At 37.4% G+C, this 17,939-nt stretch overlaps 1 protein-coding gene across 5 annotated transcripts in view; it reads right to left on the bottom strand.

Annotated features, from left to right (window-relative positions):
• The window catches only part of LOC139962216 (dystroglycan 1-like), a 120,447-nt gene that overhangs the window by 14,122 nt on the left and 88,386 nt on the right, over positions 1-17,939 (bottom strand). For 4 of the 5 annotated variants that reach the window (XM_071962216.1, XM_071962217.1, XM_071962214.1 and 1 more), the window contains one exon: positions 3,438-4,000. In XM_071962216.1, coding sequence (XP_071818317.1) covers positions 3,438-3,710 — 273 coding nt within the window. In that variant the 5' untranslated portion in view covers positions 3,711-4,000. Of the gene's footprint in view, positions 1-3,437; positions 4,001-9,856; positions 10,241-17,939 lie in introns of those variants that run through there. The other variant, XM_071962218.1, reaches the window with a different exon arrangement.

The following is a 17,939-nucleotide window of genomic DNA, read 5'->3' as shown; positions in this document are numbered from 1 at the left end:
AAGTATCGTAGGAAATTGGTAAGAATTGGAATCATAAACCAGTCATATTCGAGTGTTCAAACAATTATATGCTACAACAGATCAACCAGTTACATCCTATTTGGACTACTATTAGATCATGTTGATTTTAGAATACAGGCAAACTAACAGAAGCATTTAGATTTTTAAGAGTACTTAGCTGAAAATACAAGAATGGTTCTGATGATATGACAAATGTTGACTGTTTTTGCCTTTGTTCTTGCACAGTTGACACAACTTAAGTACAATACTTGTGCAACAAAGAATTGTAAGCTATACTGGGCACTTGGATGGTTCAAATGGGAATATAGATGGTGTCGGATAGAATGGAGCTCAATGGAGGGCACATAAAGGCTTGTAGTATGAATCAGTTCCCAGAGTATTAAATGATTTGAGCATGTCGGATAGACGAGTCTCAACTTACTACTACTACTACATCTGGTAGTGACATCATTAATCTCCTTCAATATGTGTTACATCTAGCAATTTAGATGATATCCAAAAGGCTTCTGTCTTCAGATTGAGAGGTAGAAGAGGGGGGGGGGGGGGGGGAATGGAGCAACATAAACTTTGGTGCTGATAAGTGTGTGTTTTGAGCAATCAAATGAATACCTCTCTGCCGCCCTCACTTTTTGCCTGGTATATATCTTTCTACATACCACACGCTGCATCTTAAAACTGCTTATCTATCGAGTATTCTCCCCCTTAAGTCCCCTCTCAATACCGGATATATGCTATTTTCCTTGCTAAGCCCTGTTGATTTCATTGCATCGTCAAAGGTAAGACCTCCATCACGTCCTAATTTTGTAATTGATTTTGTTGAAGTAATTAGTGCGACATGGTACAGTTACACATTCGTAGGTCACCAGAGAGTTGAGGTCACCTCGCTATTCACACTTTCTTCTAGGGCCAGAAGCATCTGACAGTAATACAATCCCCCTATATTCAGGTAGGAGCAAAATGAATTTGATATGATATATTGAACAAAGTTATTGTACAACAGATCTGCTGCAGGGCCATAATTCAGTTCTGCAGTCAATGTGTACAAATTTTGACGGTTTATGGGTCTCACAATTGGCCTAACGTGGCCTTTATAATTGCAATGAATTTGTACCAGCAAAGATGTGGACTAAAATTTGGCAAAGTTTGCATACTAAGCAAAAGGAGGCCTCCATTTTAAATGAGACAAAATTTCTGTTTGCAATAAGTTAGTGTTAAAACTGTTTGGCAGTCTTGAAAGCTCTGACCTTTGTCCCTAAATATAAAATACTACATGGTTCCTATGTAAAAAGGTTACTCTGATATTCAAGGCACGGTAGAACTGGTTGCTAAGGTTGTGAGGAGACAGGTAAGCGAGGAGCAAAGTAAATGAAAAAAAAGATGCTATAAATCTTTGGACGTGTATAGCAATCTGATGCAATACTGGATAAATTATTCCTTGCAAACAATCTAAATTCAACATTAAGTGGTTAACCAGGCTATTACCATTGTACATTTCAGTTAACTCTGATTAAATCATTAGACGCTACTTGGTATTAACATCCCACAACAATGTACAGTACCTAATAAGATTGGACTTTATGAGATATTCATAAAAAATCTAAAAAAAAAACTTTTGCAATGTAAGTTATGGCTAGTGCAAGCATGGTAAAAGTAGGTACAAACTGCTATACACTGTGGGGAGGGGGGGTGGGGGGAGATGATAGGCAGGCATGAGGAGTCAAGAACACAAAGTGCCATGTCTGACCCCTAACATTCTTAGTTTTCAGGAATTTGTAACATGAATACATTGAGTCGCTATAGCGATATGATACCTTCTATAGCTCTTCACATGTTTTGCCTTTCTTCCTTTCCCATTTCATACACACATATATCCAATTTCAACTTCTTGCTGTCATTACTACATGTATGTGAGAAATTTTTCCCCATTTCATCTTTTACAAGTTTTAATATACAACCACCCACTCATGACTTCACCCTGTTTCTAAATACCCTGGATATACTAAATCTAAAAACGTGCAATCCTAAGATTGACTCAAAATTTATTAGAGCAGCGAACAGATATTGTGTGTATGTCACTCTACAGCCGACTTCCCTGTTAAACATGATGAAAACATTGTAATTCAAACGGAGAACATTGATGAATTTTGACAATTTCACTTTTCACTGACATGTCATGAATCAAAGTAGGAGACTCCAGCTATCAATCTTATCAAACATTTCACACCCACATGCACACGACGCCACCGAGGAAAATCCATGTGCAGGATGATATCTGGTGCTAAGATGACATTCATCATTGGCCAAATAAATAATTCAGGCAAAGAGAGGAAGATCTCAGAGGGTTGTACAGCAAAGAGGCAAATTTCAGGAGAGATGTTGATATTTTTTGTTAATTATGCAAAACTGGATGCAGTATTTTTAATACAGCTTTAAATATGTCAAAGTTGTTGATAACAATTCGGAGCTAATCCTCCATGACAATGCAGCTAATAGTGATGTGGATATGTGACAAGTCGAGTTTCAAATTCAGGTGATAATTTTCTTTGATATCAGAGCATTTTGAAAATGTTCTGATTGGCTGTTTGGCATGTGACTAGTAAATGCTTTTGAATAGATGTTGAAGTAAATACCTGCTTTAAACAATGCCCCCAAAAAATATACACATTCTTGAAGTGCTACTTTGAGTTAGGATACTAGTGGTACACACTCCATGCAAGCACGCACGTCTGAAAGAATTCCAAATCTTAACAAATCACTTCAACTTCTGCTTTTGCATTAATTTATTCCATATTTTAAAATTGAAATGTTTTCGAACTTTTCTTGTTTTGAGAAAACCAATATTAATCCACAATCTGATTAAATTGTATACACTAAATGGAAACAGCACCAGAGCTAAGATTCATAAAACCTCTCCAAATCAAAATAGAATTCATTTTGTGAAATCATAACTTCAAACAAATTGGGTGGAAAGCATTTATGGATTTTGTTCAAAATGACAAAAAAAAAAAAAATAGAAATCAGTAGGCCAAATTATGGGCAGGGTTTTGTTTGGGTTGAGTAGCATAAAGTAGATTGGAGACAGGTACACGAGGAGGGAGGTAAATTATTCACACGATCTGAGCTAACTAAGAATTCTACCCCTTGGTTACAGCCAATAGACTGTTCCTGATTCACAACTTATCAACAGTTTCCTCTGTTACAGAAATTTGTGTTATACCAATTTAATGTAATGTGTTTGCTATGCAACCTTCTGGAGTTCGTCTAATTTCATAGAGCTCTTGATGTTGGTGGCCTGATCTAACAGATTTGTCATCTTTCATTTAATGGTTGAATACGGTTAATTCAGATAGTATCCATGACAACCCACAAGAGTGGAGTTGTTACAACGGTGAGAAAATAATTCAAAGTTGACAAACCTGATATCTGACGACATCTCCACTGAAGGCATCACTTGGGATGGTGTAACGAAAGACCTTCCCTACATGAGCAGAGGCATCTGGCATGCCCCACCTTGAGGATAATGGCTTCCACCTTTGCCCCTCGGCCGCGTTATTTGTTTCTTCGTTCATATTATTATTTGGCTGATAGTTCCTGTAAATTGCATTCATCCCTTGTGCCTTTATTTGTACCAAGCACAAGCACATTGTTATTAATGCACACAAGGCTATGTGGCTCGACATACCCTCCATTGTCTCTGCTTCTCGTTGAGCGCTCTTCTACAAAACCGTTCGGCTTCCTCTCTATCGGCAGTGATCTAGACAGTCTTGGAGAAAACAAGAGTTTTTCCAAGGAGTTTTTGCAAACAACTACCGAAGATTTCCCTCATTGGCTGCGATATTCTGAACAGGAAATATTCTCGAGACGGATAAGATCAGGGGCAACGATTTGCTCTCTTAGTTTTATCCTTTTCCTGCTAATCAATCAGACATTATGCCTTGCTCTTCGCCTCATCCTGGAAGCTGAGATGAAGTTTTATGTTCTGTTGACAGGAAAGGAAACAAATAAGAAAGATGAAAAGCATGTTTTAATTTACAATTCTCTGGCAACATACTGGCTGTTAATCAGTAAACAGAAACTGGTCAAATGTTGCAATTCTATCTTGATATCTTTGTTGGTTGTATATAAAGAAGCTGTCAAAACCATAGATGGAAGCTAACATTTAACAACCAAGCATGGATGTAAACTTGATGAGGCTGGGAGACATTGAGACTTAATTATACCAGTTGCTACTGCAGTGCTTCAATATATATATATATTTCAATATATATTCGGTTTCACAGTCTTTAAAGAATGGCATGAATTGTGACCTAACACGTATTTGCCCTTCTTTCCTGCTGCTATGTTAATATTAATTAATCTCAAACACAATGGAATAAAGATATAAAGATGGATGGTACTCTACAATAGTTTCCTCCCAAAGGGCTAATTACAACTTCTTTCAAAGAAATGACCTTACCTATATTTTTAACTGATTGTAAAGACCCCCTACCTCCATTGATTCGGTTATTAAAGTCTCATTATAAGTGTGGAACAGTTTTAACATATTGGTACTCCATTTAACTTTTATCCTATAAAGCTTGTTGGTGCGCTAAAACACATTACTTCTTGGAATCCAACATTTTGTTTCCTGGCCAACTGCACAGCGTTGTTACAATTATGCACAGCGTCAAGGCAGACGAAATAAGGCTAATTATTTAAGCAGCCTTAGGGACCAAAGTATGACACTATCAAAGTGAAATCCAGATTGCATTATAAACATGGTAGGTCAGAGTGCATCAGTAAGGTACAGACAGGTGATGAGTATTGCTTCAAAACTCACATTGATGTTGTTTATTGAAATTACATAGACTTGTGAATCAATCAGCAGTGTGTATCCATTTCCACTTAATTCCCAGCATTGCAGAGAGATGGAAAGAGGGGTTATAAGGTACACATCTTCTGCTGAATTATTTGTTGTAAACTTATTTCAGGACAGGTGATAGTTGTTGCATGAAGTTATCAACTATTCCTCACTCTAGGACTGTAGTAAGATGGAGCTCCTTTCAAGACAGAGAATGACAAACGCATCACCTTTGTCACCCCTCACCATTAGCAATCACTGTATGGGATGTTAGATTATCTTACAAGCAATAAATTTTGGGCTTGAGTTAAAAACAAACCCTCATCACCAGCATTGTTGCTAGGGATATTGGATATATATGTCAAGTTCCTGACAAAAATCATACCAAGAAAATTTCAAAAATAGTTTAAGAAAACCCCACACTGATGAAAGATGGTCAATTCATAATTTCAAGTAATAATAATATGTGGTCATAAAATCATCTCTCATTTCCTACATTACTGAAACCCGTCTTTTGTTTCACTGAAAATGAAGCCCAAGTGACACGATCCTGCTTTCTATCCTCCACACCACAGCAGGAATTCTAACATTGTATGTCCAAGAACTTGGGAAGTAGCGAGAGCGTGCTAGGTCAAAGGTCGGTTCACCTCTGCTGGATACTGGATGACTGTGATCTAGGCTGCCTTTCATTCATTATCTACAGAGCCTTAGGGGAGTGTGTTCTGGTACAAATCATTTCCAAAAGATATACTTCAACCTATAACCTGTGGGGAGTATCACGGTCAGGTATGTTTACACAGGAGGGGTAACCGGAGGGGCTAAAACTTGTTAAACCATATATGACCATGGGTTTTAATATACAACGGTACATTCCTGTTCCGTGTACTGTAGCAGTTTCCTGATTCAGTAATGCTTTCAAGGCTACAAGTGACCATATACAAAGCATTTTCAAAAGAAGACAAGAATCTTTCTGATACTTTTCATCCCTCCTCCCCTCCCTCCTCCCCTCCCTCCTCCCCTTCCCTCCCTCCCTACCCTCCCTCCATTTATCTTTGGTTCATAGTGAGTCCGTCCCTTCATCATAACCCTTCAGTTTCTTGTTTCAAAACTTGTGGTAAATGTCAAAAATTTTTGCCAATTACTTGACAAAAGACTCCATTCTTCATCAGAGAGGGCCTCAAACTATGTGGATGCTAAAATAATGGAGTACTATCAAGGGCTCTCCGAAACGATTGTCACTCCACTTGATGAAATCTATATCATACATAGAGGAAAAATACAGGGTAACTACTTGCAGTGATGAAAAACACTTGAGGGGAACCAGACAAAGCTGGCATAGTTTCTTGCACAAATTGACCATCAAGAACTTTAAAGCATACTTGATGTTTCCATACAGCCGATGTCATCAAGAAATTTGTCCTTTTAACTACTAAAATGTTGAAAACTATGATATTAGTATATTGAACATTTCCCCATCTTCTGTGTTAAATAGAATTTCTCTTTACCTCCCTCAGCAGCAGTTAATCCTCTCATCTCATTCTACTGATTGTTTTACAGAATAAAACCCCCAGAAAACGAAACACGTTTCGTGGTTCCGATGTCTAAACATATTCATAGTGTGGTAAGCAATATATGGTAATATCAATAAACTTGTACACACCAAAACGAAGAGGATTATCTATTGAATAATAAGAAACAAATAGAGGAAGGTACCAGGAATCAGTTATCATGATGACAAAGTTTATTTAAGGTAGTATCATAAAAATTTTGTGGCTAAATGGTCCCAAAAATGCATTTGAGGTGGAAATAACATTTTGGTCCATCCATCCAAAAATGCGCCCAAAAGTACAAGTACCAGCTATTACCCATCAACCGTACTTGGATACAATCTGATTTAAAGTTGTGGAAGTTATTAAATTTTTAAGATTTTGGCCCTTCCCCAAAACATTGGGCCCAACAAAATTTTGGGCCTTAATGGTCCGCAACATAATTGGCACAAACAAACTGGGTCCAATATATATTTGCCCCCACCCAAAAAAAATTGAACCCCAAGAAATGTGGGTCCAAATGGTCCCAAGACTATTGGGCCCCACAAATATGGGCCCAAAGAATGTGTCCCAAAGTGCATTTGAGGTGGAAATAAAATTTGGCCCCAATAGGCCCAAAAATATGCCCAGAATGATTTGGGGCCCAGATGGTCCCAAAAAATGTTGGCCTAAATTGTTGTTGCAAAGAACATGTACATAGTATGTACTTACAACACCAACCCAAGTATGAAATAATTGGGACATATGGTTGAAGAGAAATTGACATAATTTTATGCCCCCATCTATTAATATGCATGATAGCCCCACCACAAACAATAGAGGTCATCTACTGACCCTGATCAACATACATACAAGTATGATGACATCGATCACATATTTCCTTCTGGAGGTACCTTGTTTACAAGCTAGGACATCACAAACACACAAACCCCCACACACCAACTTGACTGCACAGGTTCTGATGGATGCCAAGCGTCGGAACCAAAATGTACTGCTGCCATTTCATAAACAAGGAATAAGACCTAATTTTACTGTTGGAAGTAGCCTGCAGGGACAGTTCAAGCAATTTCAAAATTGGTCCAGAGATCAAAGACATAAAATATCCTGATATATGAGTCCAGTAATTTTAGGATGGATAGCTGAAGTACCACTTAATATGGAGCTCCTGTAAACTACTACTATAAACAAATATATATGGAATGGAAGGCAGATCATATGTACACTTCAGTTGTGACTGTAAGTACAGTACTTATTTGGCGGAAGTTCGAGAAAAGTCAGTTTATGCTTCTGTTCATCATCAAAGTTGGTTTCAATTGAAGGAAGTATGTCTATGACTTTAATATGTACTGTACTCCCATTTTTATGGTCATTAAGTCCATTGAGGTGCTATCATTGATAGTTTCATGTAGATCAAAACCACCATATTTAAATGTATTTCCATGAAACATATAACCAAAAGCAAAACTGGTCAACTTTCTGTCACGTCAAGCGAAGCAACATCCTGGTTGAAAGTATTATTGTGCAAGTTGTTGAATGAATTTGTAACTTAAATTTTTTAATAGCTACAGCATCATGTATGCATGGAACATCAAATTCTCACAAATATTTCATAGACTTTGTATTATCACACTTCCCTCTCACACCGAAAATGAATGGAAGTCACGCTGTCAGAAAGAATACTTTTTCTCTTCAAGTCAGAGCTGCATTTTATTTGGTCAATCAGAATATATAACATTGTACTGTACAGTGAAGTACAGCACAGTACAGTAGAATACAGTGTATCATATCTTTTCTTCTTTGTGTTGTCATTTTCTTTAAATTAACTCATTTTACACATGGACTTTTCACTGTAATACGATTACTAGCGATTAGCACATGGCAATGCGTGAACCCCGTCTGTAGTGTTCACATTAACACAGTGATACAAAGTGAAACCTATGAAATACCGAACGATGAAGAGATTTTCTCTTTAGCTCCCACGCTGGCCATGCATGCAGAACTTTATCCAACGAATGAATGAACAGGTCAAAATATGGTAGAACAAATAAGTTAAATTTGATTGTTATCATTGGAACAATAACCAAACCCCTTTTAATACGAGACCATTTTTAGCTACTTTGTCCCACTAGAGGTATTAAAAGAATTCTTTGTTGCGAGGCTGGAAGTTAAGAATAGTTTGGCAACTAGAAAACAAATATCAAGTCAGCAAGAAGGTTAGTACGGTATATACACCAAAATTATACAAAATACACCAAAACTATACAAATATACCAAAACTATGCAAATACACCAAAACTATGCAAATACACCAAAACTATGCAAATACACCAAAACTATGCAAATATACCAAAACTATGTCAATATACCAAAACTATGCAAATAAACCAAACTATGCAAATACACCAAAACTATATGCAAAGATGATTACATTTTGGACAATAGATGGACAGGTCTAGTCATTCCTACACCACTACTGGTTACAAACCGCACGCACTACTTCTTCCAATATCTGAGCAGTTTTCAAACAGTAACGTAGAAAGGAAGTTAAAAGTTTTTGCCCTACTGTGTGGGCCAGTAAACTTAATACATTTTTACTTTAAAAGAAATACTGGCTACACTCTCCACATCTCCCGACCTCCTTCCTGTACCCCTAAGTCCATTCAATAACTGAACCTCAAAACAAGAGAAATGGGACGGTTTCTCATGTGGACGCTTGATGATATCTGCCTCCATCAACTTTGACCATACAGAAGCATTCACACATATATGTACAAATATACAGTTACACCTGAATGTTCTCCAAAACGAAAGTCACACAAGAACCTGTTCTGTCTCTCAAATTCAAAAGTTTACAAACACCACCTACTCCGATAAGTGGATAAAGTTCTTTACAAGTTGGCCTGACGCTTTATACTTGTTTCTTTCGATCTATTTCTCTTTCTCCCAGTCAGTTATACACACTAGACTTTAGGTGCAGGGTTTATTGGCGTGTAACCATCCCTATAATTCTTAAGTAATTTGCAAACAGTCTTTTTTTTCGAAGATAACAAATGGCTCTGGGACAATGAAATCTAACAGAGGACAGAGCGTGTCTGTATTATTCTCCAAGCTAAAAAAAGAAAAGTTAACAATTTGGTATGTCTGACTCACAATCTAATACTGTACACTCAATACTATAGACCATCCCTGCTGTATGTGAATATATATGAAGCCCTTTGGAGGACATCTATTCAAAAGTGCATGGCTGGTGGTAATTCATCACATTAAATCAGGCAAAGCATAAAGTGAGAGAGAGAGAGTGGTGTTAAATGGAAGCTGACATATCACACATGAATAAATGAGAGTGGAAAAAAGAACTCATTGGGAGGCCCAGTAATACCCGTAGATATATGCATGATCAAATCATGAAAATTAACATATTTATTTTGAAAAAGTTTCTTTAACTTACAGTATATATACTTTACCACTGCAGAACATCGGTAGGTTCGGCCAAAAAAGCACAAAACTTTTCAACGAAGAGCTAAATCCCCAAGCATGCACACGCTTTGGACACGTACTTGTTAAAATGAAGTGTTATAACACACTGAAGAAGGATGTATCCCTTTAGCTGCAATATTTAAACAGACCTCTATATATCCCTTATTGCTATGGTTTGGGTTCCACTACTCCGTTTACGATCAGCTATCGTAGTCTCAAAGCTATCCATCAGGTCATGCTTTTTTGAGTTTTAATATTCAACTGTTGTCATAACCATGAAATTAAACTGATCTGCTGACTGGATATTAAAGAACAGGTCTCCTGATAGGTTAAACAGGTCAACACTACATAGACTTTAGAGTTCAACTACCCCAGGAACACCTGTGTAGCAGCTAGCTGACAGTACTATGCAGTTTCTCCAGAGCGTTTGGAAGTACACCAAGCAATGCCTGAGCCAGGGACGCTCATTGTCTCATGTTTGAGCTCTCATGATCCAATGAGTTGCAATCAAGTGGAAGACCATATGTGATTATGTTTAAAGGATGACTTAATGCACAAAACTAATTTTGTCATATTGCTGAGTTTTTAAACAACTGCCATTAGTCCATAATTGTACTTCCATTTCACTTTCACTGTTTGAGAAACGACCATTTAAATAGCTGAGGTTAATCAGTTAAAGTGACTGGACTATGTAGACTAATACATAGATCATTAGGTCAGTTCCTTAGATGCAACACAAAACTCAACTGGCATGGGATTGGGGGTGGGGGGAGTTGGGGGAGGTGCAATACAAGACTTTTATGGCTTCAAATGACATGTTTACAATGTGCTACAAATATGTCCAAGGACAAATGGTGTTGTCTGGCATCCAAGTTTGCTCCACTGTTTAAATATATGAAGTTAAATGAACATACATGTGTTGGTTGAGTTTTAACATACAATATATAAAACAATGGATTAAGATTAACATTTAAGGCCTGACCTGGCCACACAGCATCATTTTAGTTTCATTGGAGCACTGTAGACATACAATATATTTTAAAGGGGAATGTCCTTGAAAATGGAAATACCTATTGAAAGGATTCAAGCTTCCAAATGTTTCTTTTTTTTATCTTGGGACTACAACATCTCAAATCTAAACTGTTGCCCTAGGTCATCCTTCAAAGATAAGGAACTGTTTTGAGTTAATTAATGTTGATAAAGTGTTTCCAATGTCCTTCAATCTCAAAATCGCATAACATTAAGTTCAGTTATAATCATGAGTAGACAGTTTCAAAATAATGCAGTAAAGTCCAATATGTTGGAAGTTTTCAAATTTTTGGTTTGCATGTGATTCATACTACTACTATCAAGCCTACGTATGACAATACCGGCCGGACAATAGAATGTTGAAAATCAATTAAATGAATTGATTACTCACTCATTAATCATCAGTACTGGATGAAACAAGCCAGGAGAGTAGCTTAATCAACTGCAACCTTATTTGGAATGATGCTTGCTGCATTTGATAGAAATGGTTGAGCAAATGCAAAGAGCAAGTGCTTTAACTGGAAGGGGTGGGGGAGGGGGAGATGAGATGGGAGATGGGTGATAGGAAATGGAGGGGAGGGCAATTGAAAGCACCAACAGGAATGCATAAATCTGTATTGGATCTTTAAATTAATGCTACGTAATGAACTTGAGGATATTAAACTACAAGAAGCTCCAAAACTGTTCCCATAAAGACCTTTCTATACTACAATCTATATCCTGGTTCTAAAATTATCGATAATGACCGAGCCTCTTCTTTTAAGTATCACGTCCAATCATTTACAGAATGAATGTATCCAGATCTAAGTGAGCAGAGGTTAGGATGCAAATACAGGGAAGAATTTAGTGTTAGGGTAGCAGTTTTCCATGGCTCTGAATTTTGCTATTATAAAATACTAAGGTTCCTATGTACAAAAACTGTGGCTTGACATCTTCGTCCAATCTTTCACAGAATGAATGTATCCAGATCTTAGTGAGCAGAGGTTAGGACGCAAATACAGGGAAGAATTTAGTGTTAGGGTAGCAGTTTTCCATGGCTCTGAATTTTGCTATTATAAAATACTAAGGTTCCTATGTACAAAAACTGTGGCTTTACATCTTCGTCCAATCATTTACAGAATGAATGTATCCAGGTCTAAGTGAGCAGAGGTTAGGACGCAAATACAGGGAAGAATTTAGTGTTAGGGTAGCAGTTTTCCATGGCTCTGAATTTTGCTATTATAAAATACTAAGGTTCCTATGTACAAAAACTGTGGCTTTACATCTTCGTCCAATCATTTACAGAATGAATGTATCCAGGTCTAAGTGAGCAGAGGTTAGGATGCAAATACAGGGAAGAATTTAGTGTTAGGGTAGCAGTTTTCCAAAGCTCTAAATTTTGCTATTATAAAATACTAAGGTTCCTATGTACAAAAACTGTGGCTTTTCATCTTTGTACATGTATCTAGTAATTTGACCATTCTGCAGAGCATTTTTGCTTTAATGGATACTGAAATAACATGTGCATGATAGACAATAACCAGAAGCTAATGTATATTAACCACACTATAGTATATTTCTATGCATAATAACCAATATTACATGTCTTCTCTCCAATGTAGAACGTTAATTATTTATTAATTACTTATTAATAACTTAGTCACTTGTAATCACCTATTTAATATAAGTACAAAAGGAACGCCAATTTGACGTTGCCATGGCAAATATCCCCACTAGTTAAGTTCACATCATTTAAGACAGACTGCAAGGAGACCCGAAATGCATTTTACTGCATACAACTTGACACCTAAGTCAATCCTATCTAGTAGAAGCACACTTCATTAACATCTTATTATTGACCTTGCTTGGTGGACCTTACACTGCTTGGTACTTCTGTGTACTGTAAAGCAATTGAGGCACTCTGGAATAAGATCTAGCCATAAGCGCCTAATCTCACATCTCTCATGGGAAAGTCAAAGAATAATAGATCTGTGAGATGATTCACATTGCTGGAAATCCACTCAAGGATGAAAATGGCATTAAACGCTGTGACTGGTTCAATTAATATTGCTGGCTCCAAAAGATGAGTCACTTCTGAATTATGAAATTATCAAACTCATACATATTGATAAATTTCCATGAAGTCAAGTCTGCTTAGAGTATCCGGTGCTTCAGGAAAGTAGAAGTTAACTTTCCTGTTCTTAGTTCTTAGAATCAATACATGATGATCAAACATGCATGATGTATGCATGTAGAAAACTTGGGGCTTCCAGACAAAGAACTATACAGGGGTTGAACAGTGCTGTACGCATGTATATCATACATGTCATATATATGTCAAACTGGTGTCATTTATAGTGTTGACAAGCCTCTTGGGGACAAAGACAAGTTTTCGGGCGAGGGGGTAGGGGGAAAGGCAGGCAAAGAGTTAATGAAGCAATGCGTGATTCTAATAAAATTCAAAAGTGGAAAACAAAAGGAGAAGAACGTTATGGTCGGAGGTAGTCTTAGGACAATATTTTTGAAAGAAAAGGTCATCAAAGTTATGAAAAACGAGCCAATAATTATTCAAACCCGGAGGAAGGTTAATTGGGGAGGGGGGGGGGGGCAGTGATCCGAGGAGAGGAGTAAGAAGTGTCAATTTAATTTCCTTTTCTACTTATTCAGAGTGTAAATGTTTTAAAGGTTTCATAGGCACTGACCCTCTCCATATGCTGAAATAACAGTTATTATTGAACGTCATAACAGACAAGACAACATACACTGTTCAAACAACATTCTGGCTTGTAATTAATATCATCTACCCAGGCATATTTGTCGATAAAAAATCAATTAACAGGATTAAAACCAAACATTTTTGACGTAAAACCTAGTGTAACAACTGAACCAACACACCAGAGTCAACCATTACGCTTTACTACATTCATCATTTTCAGTGCATCCATCCAAATGCAGAGTGTCTTCATGGGCAAAATCAATACTGCTCACGTAAACAATGTACGCTCTCTAAATATAGGCCATTCCAGGTAGATAGTCGTCATGTTAACTCATGTGCAAAACCTGAAATCTCTCCCCCGATACTCGTTTCCGTTCCTTTCAACAATGCTTTTGAACACTTCTTGGTTGGTTTGCATTAAATTTACGTTGCATAGCTAATCAATCTTTTTCCTTCCTAAACATCTCGTTCAGCCAGACATTTTTCACCGTCCTATAAACTAACATAGAGAATCAAACCTGACAAATGTTTGTATTTTTGCTCTTCTAATTTGAAACCACACTTATCTCTTTAGATTTAATTAGCAGTTTGTTACAATGTTCTGGACTGTCAGTTTGAAGAATTGTTGAGAAAGAACTATATTCACATTAGTATGTGAGTGTGTCTCTGTCTCCTTTATTTTGCTTCCTGTCTCTCATCTGTGGACTTTGATCATAAGAAATAATTAGCCATTAGACAGACGGTATACCAAGTCTTTTACTCATATTTCTTAATATCGCAGCTAACCGCTTCACATGTCACCTAATTGATACTTAAGGTTGGCATTCTACGATCAAATTTCAGACTACGATGACCCAAAGTCGTACTATTCGGAAAAAGAAAGTGAGATATGATCCAAGCGAAACTGGTTAATTGCCGAACCCATACTTTCGGATGGAACCTTGAAAAAAGTACTTGCATTTCCTGTAAAAATGGCTTAAACAGAAAGTGTTTGTATACTGCCTGCTAACCTCAGGACTCATTGTTTTAAAATTGATGCCAATTTTTTTCTTCTAGAAGGAAGATGGGAGGGGGAAGAGGGAAAGTGGGAGTGGGGTGGTCACCAAAAAGGCCAACGTAAAGCCTGAATGTTTTCACATTTAACTTGTACAAACACAGAATTGTGGTTATCATGATGGGACCTTGAAAACTATTTTAATAACGACGCGTGTATGCTTCTAGCATGTTAGTGGAATGTGATGGCGAGACGTTTTTTTCACTTCATTTAACTAAGTGCACATTTAATTAACTCCTCTGATAAACTCTCAAAGATAGTGGTTGAATGTAAACAATTCCTATCTCCTTTCCTTCTTCTTGTTACAGATAAAATGGGCAATAATCAGTAGTTATAGAGCATGGCTGATCCATACAAGACTCTTTGGACTCTCATCCCATGAGCAGTAGTGCCATGGCATCCACCTTTCTGTTTAAAGTAAAATTCTTAAATGCATGCCCATGTGTCAGCCCAAATTCTAGCGTTATAGCATCTCTTCCAACCTTGCTTTGCTTGTAATCTTTGAGAAATGTTTTTCCCAAAACCTTCACCTGTTTTGCATGCTGCTGAATGACACAAATAAGGCAGCCATGCTAACTAAGGACAAACAAACTTTAAACAGGTCCATTCCCCTAGCTTATTTGGGACCCAAGTCAAAAGGGCTTTATCAGAAACTCTTTTGTATGGGAACCTATTTCTCACGGTCACCAGTGAGGGACCATACCGGCAATTATCTGCTCAGACCTGCAGTCACTTCATAGTCTTTGCCAAATAAAGCTTCATAGTCTTTGACATAACAGCTACTTTGATCTCTGAACCGGTAAATGTCTCCTCCTTGTATAAAGACTACAGACTGTTGGAAAGGAGTTTTCTTTGAGGCAAAGAAAAAAGCAAAGAATGAATTGGTGAGATACCCTACTGACCTGCTTCTTGAATAATAACACTCAGCCTCTTAACAGTTTTAAACTGAGTAGGGAATGTCTAAGTCTTGCTGTGCCACACAGAAAGGCCAAATCACACAGCTTCACTCCTCCATTCAGGTGGTTTATGGACTACTTTATGAAAGGATGGCATTTCACCACTACACCTTGTGACGAAGGTCAGTCACACTATTCTTAAACCTCAAAGTACCTTGCACTTTGAACTACAGAACATGTATAAAACATGGCAGTATAAGGCAATCATACATATATATACAGTTCTGCTATGTACATAACTTATATTTAATATTCAGAGTTATGACAAGATTCCATGGTACACACATGATTATATAGGATATACGGTACCAGAGATACATGTTTAACTTTCGACATTACTGGTAAATATCTAGCTCCAATAGCATTACCATATCATGATATACACATGATATACACATAGCAATACCATACCATGGTATACACATGATATACACATAGCAATACCATACCATGGTATACACATAGCATTACTGTACCATGATATACACATGGCATTACCATACCATGATATACACATGATATGCCCATAGCATTACCATATCATGGTATAGACATAGCATTACCATATCATGGTATAGACATAGCATTACCATACCATGGTATACACATGGCATTACCATACCATGGTATACACATATGGTATAGAGCTGACCATTTGTCATACCAAAGCATTTATGGACGCAGCAATGGTATATCAACCACCTCAGTACAACTACAATGGGCTGGCCAATGGAGCAACACTAAACTAACTGGTTTGTCCAGAATTACTGCTGCAATAGTGTAGTGTTTGATCCATAAGTAAAGCAGGGCTGGCTACTTTTATTAGTGCTGCTCACTTGTTCAGTTGACCTTGTAAAGTTGGTTGATTTATGAGGGGTGCAAGGACTTCATATTTCATTTTCATCTCACACAATTGATGGGTGGCCCAGGGGCAGACCCTCTCCAAATGTTTATGTCCTCCTCTTACAAAATAAACATGACTTATGACCTCTAACCCCAAGGGACACCCCAGAGGCAGACAGACAGAGATAAAGATCTTTTTGGAAATTTAAAAAAAAAATCATTTTACCTACTAAGTAGATATAGTCGTGGAGAAACCATGGGAACAAAGTATTACCATACTCTGCCTTTGCTCCCACTGACTTCACTGGTCTTTAATGTTTGAAATGTAAACAAACACTGTAAGTCAGTTTATGGCCCAAAAAAAATGTGAAGTGTCTTTTGAATTTTGTAGTCTGTGGTAGCTGCTACCAAATAATGCAATTACGCATGCCAACTGATCTGCCCAAGCATGTACTCGATCAACTGCTAGAGACTAATTTGAGAAAGGTGACATACTTTCAGAATGGGACATATATCTGAATTTGAAATGGCTGCAGCCTCAGAATAGTGATTGCTTGTACTCTTCTTATCTGTTCCTTTATTTACAAAGTCAGGGTGGCAGAATAAACTGGTGAAGGAGTACTGTTGTAAATGTGTCAGGTTTATTTATGTTGATTCCAACTCAATGACATGGGGGACCTCCAGGGACTGATACAATCAGAGGTGACCTCCAGGGACTGATACAATCAGAGGGTGACCTCAGTTTATATATGTCAATGAGGTACATTGAGCCTATCTTGTACTCTATAAAGATGTTCTAATGAGATGAAAGATCATTTCATAAACATGTAGAGAGAGGAAGAAGGAAGAAAGGAACAGTAGCAAGAAAAGTAAAAGGAAAAGTAGTGATTTTCATCCTGTTCTCATGCCAATTCCAGACAGCTAACCCGTCTACAGGAATAATGACGTTCTAAATAAACAGTACCTTGGCAACAGTAAAAGTAAAAGTGAAAGAAAAAGTAGTGACTTTCATCCTGTTCTCATGCTGATTCCAGACAGCTACTATATAAACCCTGACAGGAATAATAAAGTTCTAAGTAAACAGTACTTTGGCAGCAGTGAAAGTAAAAGTAAAAGTAGGGTTTTTCATCCTTTTTGCATCCTGATTCCAGACAGCTACTACAACCGGTCTAAAGGAATAATAAAGTTCTAAATAAACAGTACTTTGGCAACAGTTAATGTAAAAGTAATGTTTTCATCCAGGAGGCTACAATACAATGAATGACCTTTCAGCAGATCTATCATTAGCTTTCCCTTCTTGATGATCAATAGGACCACATGCACAGGTAAACATCTCCATTATGAAGTTACGATGCTACGGTGGTGGTATCAATGAATGCAAACCGAAAGAGGCAACAAGCAATCAATCCCTTTTGGGTAGAACTCATTGACACAACTATGTAGTAAATACCAGAGTGAGATATTTTCTAGGATTCCA

This window comes from Apostichopus japonicus, chromosome 20 (genome assembly GCF_037975245.1).
Source record: "Apostichopus japonicus isolate 1M-3 chromosome 20, ASM3797524v1, whole genome shotgun sequence".
In the NCBI taxonomy this organism is placed as follows: Eukaryota; Metazoa; Echinodermata; class Holothuroidea; order Aspidochirotida; family Stichopodidae; genus Apostichopus; species Apostichopus japonicus.
Note: the sequence above shows the minus strand (reverse complement) of the source record. Positions and strands in the feature narration are given on the sequence as shown.